The sequence below is a fragment of the Vulpes lagopus genome, chromosome 8 (genome assembly GCF_018345385.1).
Source record: "Vulpes lagopus strain Blue_001 chromosome 8, ASM1834538v1, whole genome shotgun sequence".
Lineage (NCBI taxonomy): Eukaryota > Metazoa > Chordata > Mammalia > Carnivora > Canidae > Vulpes > Vulpes lagopus.
In genome coordinates, this window is record NC_054831.1 from 134,148,803 (window position 1) to 134,160,841 (window position 12,039).

At 66.1% G+C, this 12,039-nt stretch overlaps 1 protein-coding gene across 1 annotated transcript; it reads left to right on the forward strand.

Moving 5' to 3' along the window:
- The first annotated feature begins 5,268 nt into the window (after positions 1 to 5,268).
- SRM (spermidine synthase) lies at positions 5,269 to 8,458 on the forward strand. Its single transcript, XM_041765279.1, has 8 exons — positions 5,269 to 5,524; positions 5,869 to 5,989; positions 6,060 to 6,152; positions 6,747 to 6,900; positions 7,402 to 7,485; positions 7,725 to 7,870; positions 7,955 to 8,077; positions 8,182 to 8,458. Exons 1-8 carry the CDS (start codon positions 5,358 to 5,360, stop codon positions 8,200 to 8,202), a joined length of 909 nt encoding a protein of 302 aa, XP_041621213.1. The 5' UTR covers positions 5,269 to 5,357; the 3' UTR covers positions 8,203 to 8,458.
- The last annotated feature ends 3,581 nt before the right edge of the window (positions 8,459 to 12,039 follow it).

Here is a 12,039-nt window from a genome sequence, read left to right on the forward strand (position 1 = left end):
GAAGGGGGATTCCTGACTTTTCCTTTGCTGCCACCACAGTCCCGGCAGGAGAGGACAGACCCCACCCTGTTCAGGTCGCCTCTTCAGTTGCCTGTGGGTAAGTGTGCCCTTGAGGACACTGCGATCTCTGGAGAAATCCAGGGTCTCGGAAGGGCGCGTCCACGAGGCGGGAGCACGGACTCTCCGTTGTCAGGATGTCAGGGCGGCCTGTCACGTGCCTTCAGGTCCTGCCAGTGAAGCCACAAGGTACAAAGCCCCAGAGGATTTCCTGGTGGAGCTCTAGAGCCGGCTGTGGCCTCCAGAGGGCCGGCCCTCCTCCCTGTTCCTGTCTCGCTCCCTTTTGCTTTTTTTTTTTTTTTTTTTTAATTTTTATTTATTTATGATGGGCACACAGTGAGAGAGAAAGAGAGAGGGGCAGAGACATAGTCAGAGGGAGAAGCAGGCTCCATGCACCGGGAGCCTGACCTGGGATTCGATCCCGCGTCTCCAGGATCACGCCCCGGGCCAAAGGCAGGCGCTAAACCGCTGCGCCACCCAGGGATCCCCTCCCTTTTGCTTTTAACATTGTTTTTCCCAATTAAAAAAGTAATAGCACATTCGCTGTAGGAAATGAGGAGAAGAGAAGAACCGCGGCATCTGTGGTCCCGCCGCGCCGAGGGCAGCGTTCACACTCTGGTGTCCGCGCTTTGTACCACGCGTATTTTCGTTTCTGAACTGGGGTGTCTGTTTCTACAGGTTTTCACTTCCCAAGGTTCTGCCTTTTCTCATCCCAAAATTCACTCCAGCCCCACCACCATTTTTGAGCACGTGGGTTTCCATTGTGGTGTCCTTCGTAGTAACGAGGCACGGAGCTTGTTCAGGATTCCAGGACTTTAACCCTGGGAGGGCTCTTGAAGCCAGAAAGCACAAAGTGATGCCGTTAGTTTTGTTTTCACAGACACTTAACGTATTTTCTCAGAAGCTTTTCCCACAGATGAGTGAGGGCTGCTGTGCGTGCAGTGCCCTGGGGGGCAGGGGTCCCGCCGGCGCCCTGCTGCCAGCGAGCAGCCCAGGCCCAACACGGGCTGCAGTTTGGACTAGTCAGGACTAGACGGTTGCAACGGACAGAAAAGCCAGACTCTCGGTGACTTAGCAAAGCAGATGTTTTTCTTCTCTCTTCAGTCTCAGTCCAGAGCTAGTGTGGCCGCTGGCAGTTCCCACTCTGGCTTGTTCCATTTCTGTCCACACCTGGAACCCGGGGCACCCACCTCATGGGCTAGGTAGCTGGCCTAGCTCCGTCCATCACATCCACATTCCATTCAGCTGGAAGGAAGGAAGGAGGAGATGCGCACCTGCTCTCCCTTTAAAAGGACGCAGCCCGGGCGGCCCAGCGGTTTAGTGCCGCCTCCAGCCCAGGGCCTGATCCTGGGGTCCCGGGATCGAGTCCCACGTCGGGCTCCCTGCGTGGAGCCTGCTCCTCCCTCTGCCTGTGTCTCTGCCTCTATCTCTGTGTCGCTCATGAATAAATAAAGAAAATCTTAAAAAAAAAAAAAAAAAAAAAAGGATGCAGCCTGTTTGCACTTCCGTGGGCCAGCGCATAGTCACGTACCAGGCAGAGGCTGCTGAGAAAGTCATTTCAGTGTCCATGAGCCCCTCTGGGCCCAAGGTTCTGGTACAGAATTTGGAGAGAAGAGACATGGAGGCACAATAAGCCGTCTGCCCCCAAGATGGCAGAGTCCCTGCTAGATTTTAAAAAAAAAAAAAAAGGACAGATGGGAATTTTTAAGAGTGAGAAATGGTTTTCTCCTGTGATGGCCTGAGGAGGCTTCATGAAAGGTCCGTCTGGGTTGGACCTTGACGAGCAGGGGAGAAAATCCAGAGGACCTTGTCATTACTGCCACTCAAGAGTGTGGACTCTGCCAGAGACCTGGCGGGAGCTGCTTCAGAAGGCGGAAGCCCGGGCCCCACCCCACCCCTGCCAGGGGATGGCGGCACCGGGGCCCCGGGAGCCGGGCCGTGCACGCTGTGCCGTTGGCAGGACTCGGGGAGCCTCCAGAGTGGGGCCGGCCGTGTGCCCCGGGCCCTGCTGAGCAGCCCTGGCCGGAGGTGACACAAGCGCAAGGAGACCGCGTGTTCAGTTTCTTACAGAGGTTAGGGGATTCCTTGTCCTTAGTTGTTGGTTTCTTCTCCCTGAAGATTTGAGTTAGTTATTCACGGCAGACACCGAGAGAGAGAGGCAGAGACCCAGGCAGAGAGAGGAGCAGGCTCCCTGCGGGGAGCCCGACGTGGGACTCGATCCCGGGACCCCAGGATCACGCCCTGGGCCGAAGGCAGACGCTCAACTGCTGAGCCACCAGGCACCCCATTTTTTGTCCTTTGTTTGGAGTTTGCCCTTACTCGTTTTGTCTCCGTGGCAGTGTTTTGTGTTTTTTTTTTTTTTAATTTTTTATTTTATTTATGATAGTCACCGAGAGAGAGAGAGAGGCAGAGACAGGCAGAGGGAGAAGCAGGCTCCCTGCATGGACCCCGATGCGGGACTCGATCCTGGGTCTCCAGGATCTCCGCGGCAGTGTTTTGTGTTTGTTTTATAAAATGATGGGAGCCATGGACAGTGCTAGGTGAGGCCTTTCTAAATGTCTTTCCTTGCAAAGGGAAGAGTCGGCAAACTGATGTCGGTCCCCAGATGGGTCTTTGACATGTTCCTGGCCCCTGAAACCCGAAGTCCAGGACGGCTGAACCACGGGATGGAGACGAGCCTTGGGGACGTTTGGAGACGAGCTGTAGGGCCTCACGGGAGTTCCAAGCCCGGGGAGAGCGCCTGGATCCCGAGGCCCTGGGAGAGGGGTGCGGAGTCCGCGCGCTGGAGGCGGACGGAGACCGCGAGGGCCTCTGCCCACCGGGGCGCGGTGCCTCGGCTCTGCCACAAGCGTTTTCACCAAGTCCCGCCGCGCAGTGGCCAGGCTGAGCGCCGCCGGCCCGGCCGAACACGGCGCTCGGCGCCAGCTGCTGGAGTCTCCCCGTGACCGACACCCACGCCCGCCCCCCTCCCGTCGCTAAGTCCCCACGCACTGACAGGTTGGGGTGCTGACCGCGGCCTCACGACTCCGCCTTCGCTGCGCGTGGGTCTGAACTCGGGGAGGCGTCCCCTTCCGCCTTGGTTGCCTCCGAGTCCGCCGTGAGTGTCACTGGGCTGTGGTGGGAGGCTCGGCTGCTCCTGGCACAACCATAGGCTTCTGCTCCTTGTGATCAGAAGTCGAGTGACATGTACGGGATCGTGGCCCTGTACATCTAGGGACTTTCTGCCAGGACTTTTCTTCAGGGTCTTTGTTTTCTTTGGACTCGGGAGGTCTGAGCCACTGCTGACACCGTCCTAGAGATCCCGTTCCCTGTTGGTGTGGAGGCCAAAACCGCGGCTTCACTCCTGCAGGACGGCGTAAGGTGTCATTTATGGTCCTCCTCTCCCGAGCAGGGACATGCTGGAGCAGCTGTGTTCAGCTTGCAAGAGGAGTGGGATGGACTCGGTCTCCCACTGCCCCCCACCCCCACCCTGCTGTGGGGCCACCCCGGAATGCCAGGGCCCGCCTGGGCTCAGCTGTGCAGTCCCTGGAAAGCCAAGGCAGCTGACTACAAGGTGCCGGGACCAGCGCCCGGGCCTCCAGCACCAGCTCAGCCTGTCCGCCGGCGCTCGCCCCGGACACCATCCCAGCCTCCTGGAGCTTACAGTCTGGCTGGGGACGCAGCGGCCAACAGCCCGTCACAGCTCAGAGGGGTCAGTGTCTTGAGGCGGAAGTACAGGCTGTGATGCAAACACCCTGAGGCAAGTAAGTGTGGGACTGAAGCGGGACAGGCCTGCGGGAACTGGGCAGGGGGGCTGTGTCCTACCTGAATGACCCGGCTCGGAAAACAGCCTCGTGTGGGGCCTGTGCTAGTGGCTCTTTTATTGTCCTGGCTCCCCTTCCCGTAACAGCAGCTTAGCTCCAGCAGGATACGCTGCAGCTGTGAGCCCGGGGTTCGCACTCACCCACACCGCGTGTAGTCGGGGCTCACGGGGACGGCTTCCCGCCTCCAGGTGCAGTCCGTCCTGTCCCCGTCCCCGTCCCGTCCCCGTCCCTGTCCCGTTCCCGTCCCCAACCCATCCCGTCCCCGTCCCTGTCCCATCCCCGTCGCCGTCCCGTCCCCGTCTGGTCCCCGTCCCCGACGCCGTCCCCGTCCCGTCCCTGTCCCGTCCCTGTCCCGTCCCGTCGCCATCCCTGTCCCGTCCCGCCCCCGTCCGGTTCCCGTCCCCGTCCCGTCCCCGTCCCGTCCCCGTCCCGTCCCTGTCCCGTCCCGCCCCCGTCCGGTTCCCGTCCCCGTCCCGTCCCCGACGCCGTCCCTGTCGCCGTCCCCGTCCCGTCCCCGTCCCGTCCCCGTCCCGTCGCCATCCCTGTCCCGTCCCGCCCCCGTCCCGTCCCCGTCCCCGTCCCGTCCCCGTCCCCGTCCCGTCCCCGTTCCCGTCCCGTCCCCGTCCCGTCCCCGTTCCCGTCCCCGTCCCGTCCCCGTCCCGTCCCGTCCCCGTCCCCGTCCCGTCCCCGTCCCCGTCCCGTCCCCGTTCCCGTTCCCGTCCCCGTCCCCGTCCCGTCCCCGTCCCCGTCCCGTCCCCGTCCCCGTCCCGTCCCCGTCCCCGTCTCGTCCCCGTCCCCGTCCGCGCCGTCCCGCAGCTCACGCCCGGCGTCTCCCTCCCCCGGCGCGGGCGACGGCGCGTGCAGAGCCGTGGACCTTGGTGCCGGTGGTCAGCGAGCGGGCGGATTCCGAGGCGGCTGCGCACTGTCCTGAGAGCAGCACGTTCCCGCCCACCCTCCAAAGGCGACGCCGTTTCTAGAATAAAAAAAATAAAAAATAAAAAATAAAAAAGCCCCGCGCGCCCGGCTCCCGCGTCTGGACGTGCCTGCGCCGGCCCCTTCCGGGCGCCGCTGGTAAATATAGAAACGGGGGGCGGGGGCGGGCGCGCTCGGGGCGGGCGGGGCGGGGGCGCTCGGGGCGGGGCGGGGGCGCCCAGGGCGCGGCGGCCGCTCGCGGGCAGGCCCCGGCGGCAGCGGCGCGGCCCGGCCCGGCCCCACGTGGCCCCGGAGCCGCACTAGCCTGCTGCCGCCACGACCGCCCGCGCAGCCGCCGAGCCCCGCCGGCCAATGGGCGCGCGCCGGACGCCGGGGGGCGGGGCCTCGGCGGCGCCGCGCGCCCGCGCCCGCGCGCCCATTGGCGGAGCGCGCCCGGCCCCGCCCCCGCCGAGGCCCCGCCCCGCGCGCCCGGGTTAGGTTGCGGCTCGGGCGGCGGGCGGAGCTGCCCCGTTGTGCTGCGGCTCCGCGCGGCCTGCACCCGGGCCCGCCGCCGCCGCCGCCGCCATGGAGCCCCGCCCCGACGGCCCCGCCGGCCTCGGCCCCGCCGACATCCACGAGGGCTGGTTCCGCGAGACGTGCAGCCTGTGGCCCGGCCAGGCCCTGTCGCTGCAGGTGGAGCAGCTGCTGCACCACCAGCGCTCGCGGTACCAGGACATCCTCGTCTTCCGCAGGTACCGCCCGCCCGGCCCCGCCCGCCCCGGCCCCGGCCCCGGCCCCCGCCCGCCCCGGCCCGGCCCGCAGCTCCGTCGGGCTCCGGCTCCGGCCCCCGCCCCCCGCCCCCCGCGGCCCCGGCCCCGGCCCCCGCCCCGGCCCCGAGCTCGGGCGGCCCCGGCGGGAGCACAGCGCACCCCGCCGGCCCCACGCGCCGCGCTCCACGTGTCGGCCCCGGACACGTCAGTCGGACCCGCCCCGCCGCCCGCCACGTGTCCGCGGGGCCTGGTGCGGGCCGGTGCGGGCCGGTGCGGGCCTGGTGCGGGCCTGGTGCGGGCCCGGCCCGACTGTCGCTCGCCCGCAGCAAGAGCTACGGGAACGTGCTGGTGCTGGACGGCGTGATCCAGTGCACCGAGCGGGACGAGTTCTCGTACCAGGAGATGATCGCCAACCTGCCGCTGTGCAGCCACCCCGACCCCCGCAAGGTACCGGCCGGCGGGGGGGAGCCCGGGGGGGGGGGGGCCGGGCGCCTCCGACTGACCCAGCCCGTCCCAGGTGCTGATCATCGGCGGCGGCGACGGGGGCGTCCTGCGGGAGGTGCTGAAGCACTCGTCGGTGGAGTCGGTGGTGCAGTGCGAGATCGACGAGGTGAGGCGCCGGGGGCAAAGCCGCGTCCTGCCCCAGGGGCGGCCACTCCGGTCCGTGGCTCGGCCTCTTTGTTCGCCTCGGAGGCACGTTGGGAGGATTCGCTGGGGCCTGGTGCGCAGTCGGCATGGCCCGGCCGGTCCCTGGTGCGACCCCGCGGGGTTGTCGGGGAGGCGCCGGGCCTGCCCGTGCCACGCGTGGGCTTTTAATGAGCATCTGTTCCGTGGCAGCCAGTGCCCAGGGCGCGGGGTACAGTGTGAACAGCCAGGTCCAGTCGCTGCACCGGTCCCTGGACGTGATGGGCCCATAAGGGCGAGCCCGGGCAAAGGCACAGAGGGCCCAGGGCTCAGGGGTGAAGGCGGGACAGTGCACAGCTCAGGGGGTGGCAGGTGGTCTCAGCGAGGCCTGGATGAGAAGCAGGTGACCGTGGGCGGCCGGAAGGTCCTCCTCCCTCTGACGCAGCCAGAAAGTCACTGGGAAGGGACAGGTGGGCGGTGGGAGCCGGTTGCCACAAACCGTTGGCTTGCCCGAGTGGGTGGGCCGTGGGGGCGGCTGCGGGTCCCCCCAGGCCCAGCCGGGTCCCTCCTCCGTCCCCAGGACGTCATCCAGGTCTCTAAGAAGTTCCTGCCGGGCATGGCCGTGGGCTACTCCAGCTCCAAGCTGACCCTACACGTGGGCGACGGTTTTGAGTTCATGAAGCAGAACCAGGATGCCTTTGACGTCATCATCACGGACTCGTCAGACCCCATGGGTGAGCGGGGCCGGCCTTCCCTCTGCGCCCACAGTGGACAACAGACGGCCCAGAGCCAGAGCTGTGCCTTCCCATCCCTGCTGTGTGGCCAGCCCCAGACGCAGCCCAGCCGAGGGGGGAGTGCACACCACCTCCCCAAGGTCACACATTGATGGGGGACGGGGGGCTCTGGCCGTGGCCCACCGAGGCCCCAGCTTCCTCTCCAGTCTCCTCTCTGCTCTTAATAGGCAGCATCGGAGCGCAGGTGGGAACTAGTCCCCACCCAGGGCCCAGGGTGGACAGTCCCTGACACCTGAGGAAACCCCGGGAATGGGATGGAAGCATGGAGCCCCCCAGGCAGCGGCCAGTGGACCCCCCTGCGCTCCTCCCAAGCGCCCCCTTGGTGGTCGGTTTCTGAATCCACAGAGCAGGACGCAAATCCCGGCCCTGCCCCTGTGGCAGCCGCGTGGGTCTGTTGTGGGGCAACAGCGTGTTCACTGTCCCTTGTCCCTCCCGCCGCAGGCCCTGCAGAAAGTCTCTTCAAGGAGTCCTATTACCAGCTCATGAAGACAGCCCTCAAGGACAACGGCGTCCTCTGCTGCCAGGGTGAGCGGGCTGGGGGGGCGTGAGCGGTGGGGACGGGCTGGGGGCACACGGTGGGGGGAATGGGGGTGCTGACTGGGGGTGAGCAGGATGGGATGGGACAGGCTGGGGATGAGCTAGGGGGACACAGGGTGGGGGGACGGGCTGGGGGACAGGCTGGGGGTGAGCGGGCTGGGGGGCGCGGGCCTGCAGCCTGGGAGAGGAGGGGCGGGTGGCTGGCGCTCAGGCCCCTGCTCCCGCAGGCGAGTGTCAGTGGCTGCACCTGGACCTCATCAAGCAGATGCGGCAGTTCTGCAAGTCGCTCTTCCCCGTGGTGGCCTACGCCTACTGCACCATCCCCACCTACCCCAGCGGCCAGATAGGCTTCATGCTGTGCAGCAAAAACCCGGTGAGCTGGGCGCCCTCCTGGGGCCGGGAGGGGACTGGGTGGGCGCCGGAAGCGCCCCCCTGATGGCCGCGTGCCCCGCCCCAGAGCACCGACTTCCAGAAGCCCGTGCAGCAGCTGACACAGAAGCAGGTGGAACAGATGCAGCTGAAGTACTACAACTCCGATGTGCACCAGGCGGCCTTCGTCCTGCCTGAGTTCGCCCGCAAGGTGGGCCACGGCGGGGCGGGGCAGGGGACCCGGGGCCCCCCGAGGGCCCACCTGAGCCCTCACGCGGCCCGGCGTCCTCCTGATGAGGCTCTGTGTCCCCCCAGGCCCTGAACGACGTGAGCTGAGCCCGGGCGCCGCTGCCCGCGCTGCGCGGGAGCCTCCGGGGTGCTGTGCGCCTCGAGCCCTGGACGCGACCCCCGCCCGCCGGTGTGCCCACCAAGAAGTGTTACAGGCCCCAGATGCTGCCCCGGCTGCCCTGCTGGGCGGACTGTCCGTCTGTCTGTGGCGTCCACCTCCGAGCCTCGACCAGCTGTGTACAGCACCTTCTCCACCTTCTGTCGCCCTCAGTCACCAAACACGTGTATTTATAACAAATTCGAATTGTGTGTCCCCAGACCTTGAGTGGGGCCATCGGCCTCTGTTGGGCGCGGCGTATGGGGCTCCGAGCCGGCAGCCACCTGGCCTCTCAGTGTCCACCCCGCGTCCCCAGGCAGACCCGGCCCTCCCTGAGGATCCTTCGGGATCCCTGGGCTGGTCTCTCGTGGCGCCAGGGGCCACAACGGTCGCCAGACGGACCCTGGCCGTTCCTTTACCCAGCCCCACGGAGGATGGAGGGACAGCCTGGCCCGGGCTGCGGGCTTGAGATCACGGTGGGGCCCCCTCGGGGACTGTGTTGTCTCCGAGGAATTGGGGTCACTTGCAAGGTTGTCAGGGCCCATCCTGGGAGTGGCGGTGACGCTGGAGGCCACCGGGGGCCACCGCTGCTGCATGGCTGGGGTCCCATCAGCCGGCCCTGACTCGGCCCTGATCCTGCCCCTGTGCGCTCCCCGAGATCCAGCGGCCCCCAGGGGATGGGGCGGGTGTGGGTGTCGGCCGGGCCCTGGGGCCGAGCCCTCTCCAAGGTCCTGAACCTGCACCTCGCCCCAGGCCCCGCCTGCGTTCTCCTGACCCTGCGACCTGCCCTGGTTCAGGCCCCGCCACCTCGGGGTGCGGGTGGCAGGGCCCAGCCCACGCATGTCTTGGGGTCTGCAGGAGGGGCCCTACTCTCGGGAAAGCTGGCCTCCCCAGCCCTTCACCTGGACGGCTTGACCCGAAGACTTGGCAGGAAGGGGGGGTGGCCCCAGCAGGGGGCGGGGCCGGGGACACCATCCACCCGCACCTGCCCCGGGAACCACTGCACACCCAGTGTCCAGGGCCTGGGACCGTGGCTGTCGGGGTGGGCAGCGCCGAGGCTGCACGGCCCACGTCCTGAGCCGCTGCCCTCCCTGGGCTCCAGGCCCCCCCCACGACCTGGAGCCCCCTCTGGCCCGTGGCAGGCGAGCTTCGTTGTTCTGCACCCCAGCCCTGGAACAAGCTCAGCCCCAGGCTCAGGGTGGACGCTGCTTCCAGGTCTCCCCACCCAGGGGTGTGAGGCAGAGGCTCAGCCTGCGTGGGCTGCACACCCGGGTGTCCGTGGAAGGAAGACGTGGCGGCCGCTTGCGGGCCGTGACCCACGCAGCTGTCCTCCCTCGAGCCTGCGGAGTAGCGGCCGCCCCGGACCCAGCAGGGCCACCACCGTGGCCGAGGGCGCTGCCCCCAGGGGCTCCGGGCCCTGCCACCCTGTCCCTCGGGCCCCGGGAGCCCAGCCGGGTGGAAGGAGGGCAGCGGCGGCCCCCAGGGGGTCGGGCCGAGCCGGCGCAGAAGGTGCCCGCAGCAGGTCTCCCTGCGGCCCCGGCTTTCAGGCCAGCCTCCCCGAAGGGGGCGCACGGGGGCCGACGCCCCACAGCCCGCGGGCGCGGTGTAGACACGGGCTGACGCTGAAGCGAGGCAGGGCCCTGGCCCGAGGTCCCAGGGATCCCAGACCCCGAGGCCGTGACTGGCCCCACCTACAGCTTCTCGGGGGTTTTTTGCTCTAAGGTTTGCGCCCCACGTGGAGCCCGAGCTCGGATCCCAGCGCCCCTGAGCCCTGCGCTTCCAGGGCCCCAGCAGTGGGGGGGTCGTTGGAAGGAAGGTGCCCGCGCCCCTCGGCCCGCCGACGCCTCTGGCCTCCCCCACGTTGGTCTCCTCTTCCCCCCAGTCTGGTGACCCTCTGCGGGGGGCTGGGGTCCGTCCTGTCTGTCCCTGAGCCCACCCTGCCCGTGGCCCCGTGGCCGCCCCACCTTAGCTCTGGCCCAGGACCCAGACACCCCGCGTCCTGCTCCGCTTCTTGTTCCCCCGGAGGTGCAGCTTCGCATTTGCATCATTTTTAATAAATTCATCACCAGCTCAGCCCTGAACTTTTTACCAAATCTCAAAAACTCTTTAAAATCTTTGGACTCAGGGACGTGTGGGGGGCTCAGTGGTTGAGCATCTGCCTTCCACTCAGGGTGTGATCCTGGGGTCCCGGGATCGAGTCCCACGTCAAGCTCCCTGCATGGAGCCTGCTTCTCCCTCTGCCTGTGTCTCTGCCCCTCTCTCTCTCTCTCTCTCTCTCCCGTGTCTCTCATGAATAAATAAATAAAATCTTAAAAAAAAAATAAGATCTTTCAACTCTACACATCATGAATATCTGCACATAATGCTAATCAATTTTTTTGTTACGAGATCCTAGTATTCACCCCATTATAATTTATAGTTCATTCTGATCCCACTTAATGGAATATTCACTAACAGGAAGTATTAATATACATAATGTGTGTTTCTCCGTCATGATTTATTATTTTTTTTTTATTATTTTTTATTTATGATATAGAGAGAGAGAGAGGCAGAGACACAGGCAGAGGGAGAAGCAGGCTCCATGCTGGGAGCCTGACGTGGGACTCGATCCCGGGACCCCGGGTCACAACCTGGGCCAAAGGCAGGCGCCGAACCGCTGAGCCACCCGGGGATCCCTCCGTCATGATTTATACCAGAAAGTATGTCTCATTTAAGAAACAACTACTGAAAGATTTTTAAGAACTCTTAAGTTCTAGTAGCATTCTGTCCTGAGCCGCCACCTTTTTTTTTTTTTTTTTTGGATTTTATTTATTTACTCATAAGAGACAGAGAGAGAGAGGGAGAGGCAGAGACCCAGGCAGAGGGAGAAGCAGGCTCCGTGCAGGGAGCCCGACGCCGGACTCATCCAGGGTCTCCAGGATCGCGCCCTGGGCTGAAGGCGACGCCAAGCCCCTGAGCCCCCCGGGCCGCCCTGAAGGCTGTTTCCTACTTTTGTCTCCCTTTTCCCTCTGAACCTCCTAATGTTTGCCTCACTTGGGTTTGGGGTGCTTCCTCCTCCCCGCTCCGGGCCTGCACGCGCCGCCTGCCGGGCTCGCTCGCTCCGAGGTTTCCCTTCAGGCTCTGCTCCCTCGGGGGAGCCCGGCGCTGCCCTCACCCTGGGGGCCACCCAGCCCTTCGCTGCGAGAAGGTTCCCAGGGGGTGTCCTTCCCCCTGGTCCAGGCTGGGGGTCCGAGCCAGGGGTTTCAGGCCAGGGGGGTCCAAGCTGGGGGGGTCCAGGGTCAGGGGGGTCCAGGCCACGGGACGCCCGCCCAGGGACGGGGGCTGCCGGCTTCTCGGACTGGAATCGGGGGGAGGCTGGGCCTCGACAATCGTTCCTTTGCGCTCAGCCTTGTGCTCGTCACGCGTCCCTGCGCGGTGGCCGGGCCTCGTCCCAGCTGCCCGGGCTCCCGCGGGGGTCGGCGCGGGACCCCGGGGGGGCGGCAGCTTCCGACGCTCCGGGGAGGACTTGGGGCCTTGGCGATTCCCGAGCCAGTTCCCAATTCCACTGCCGACCTGGAGTCGCTTCCCGAGGCCGGTCCCCCCCCCCCCGTGTCCATCGTTTCCCATTTTCCGAGTGGTGACGCCGCCTCCTGCCCCATGTCCCCGTCCCCGTCCCGGGGGGAAGTCGACGCAGGAGGGGGAGCAGAGGTGCCCGTGCTCACCTGCACCCGGAAGCTCGGCCCGCCTTGACCGTGGCCCCCACCCCGCAGCCCCGGGAGGCCCACCGGGGGCTCGTGGCCCGGGTCCAG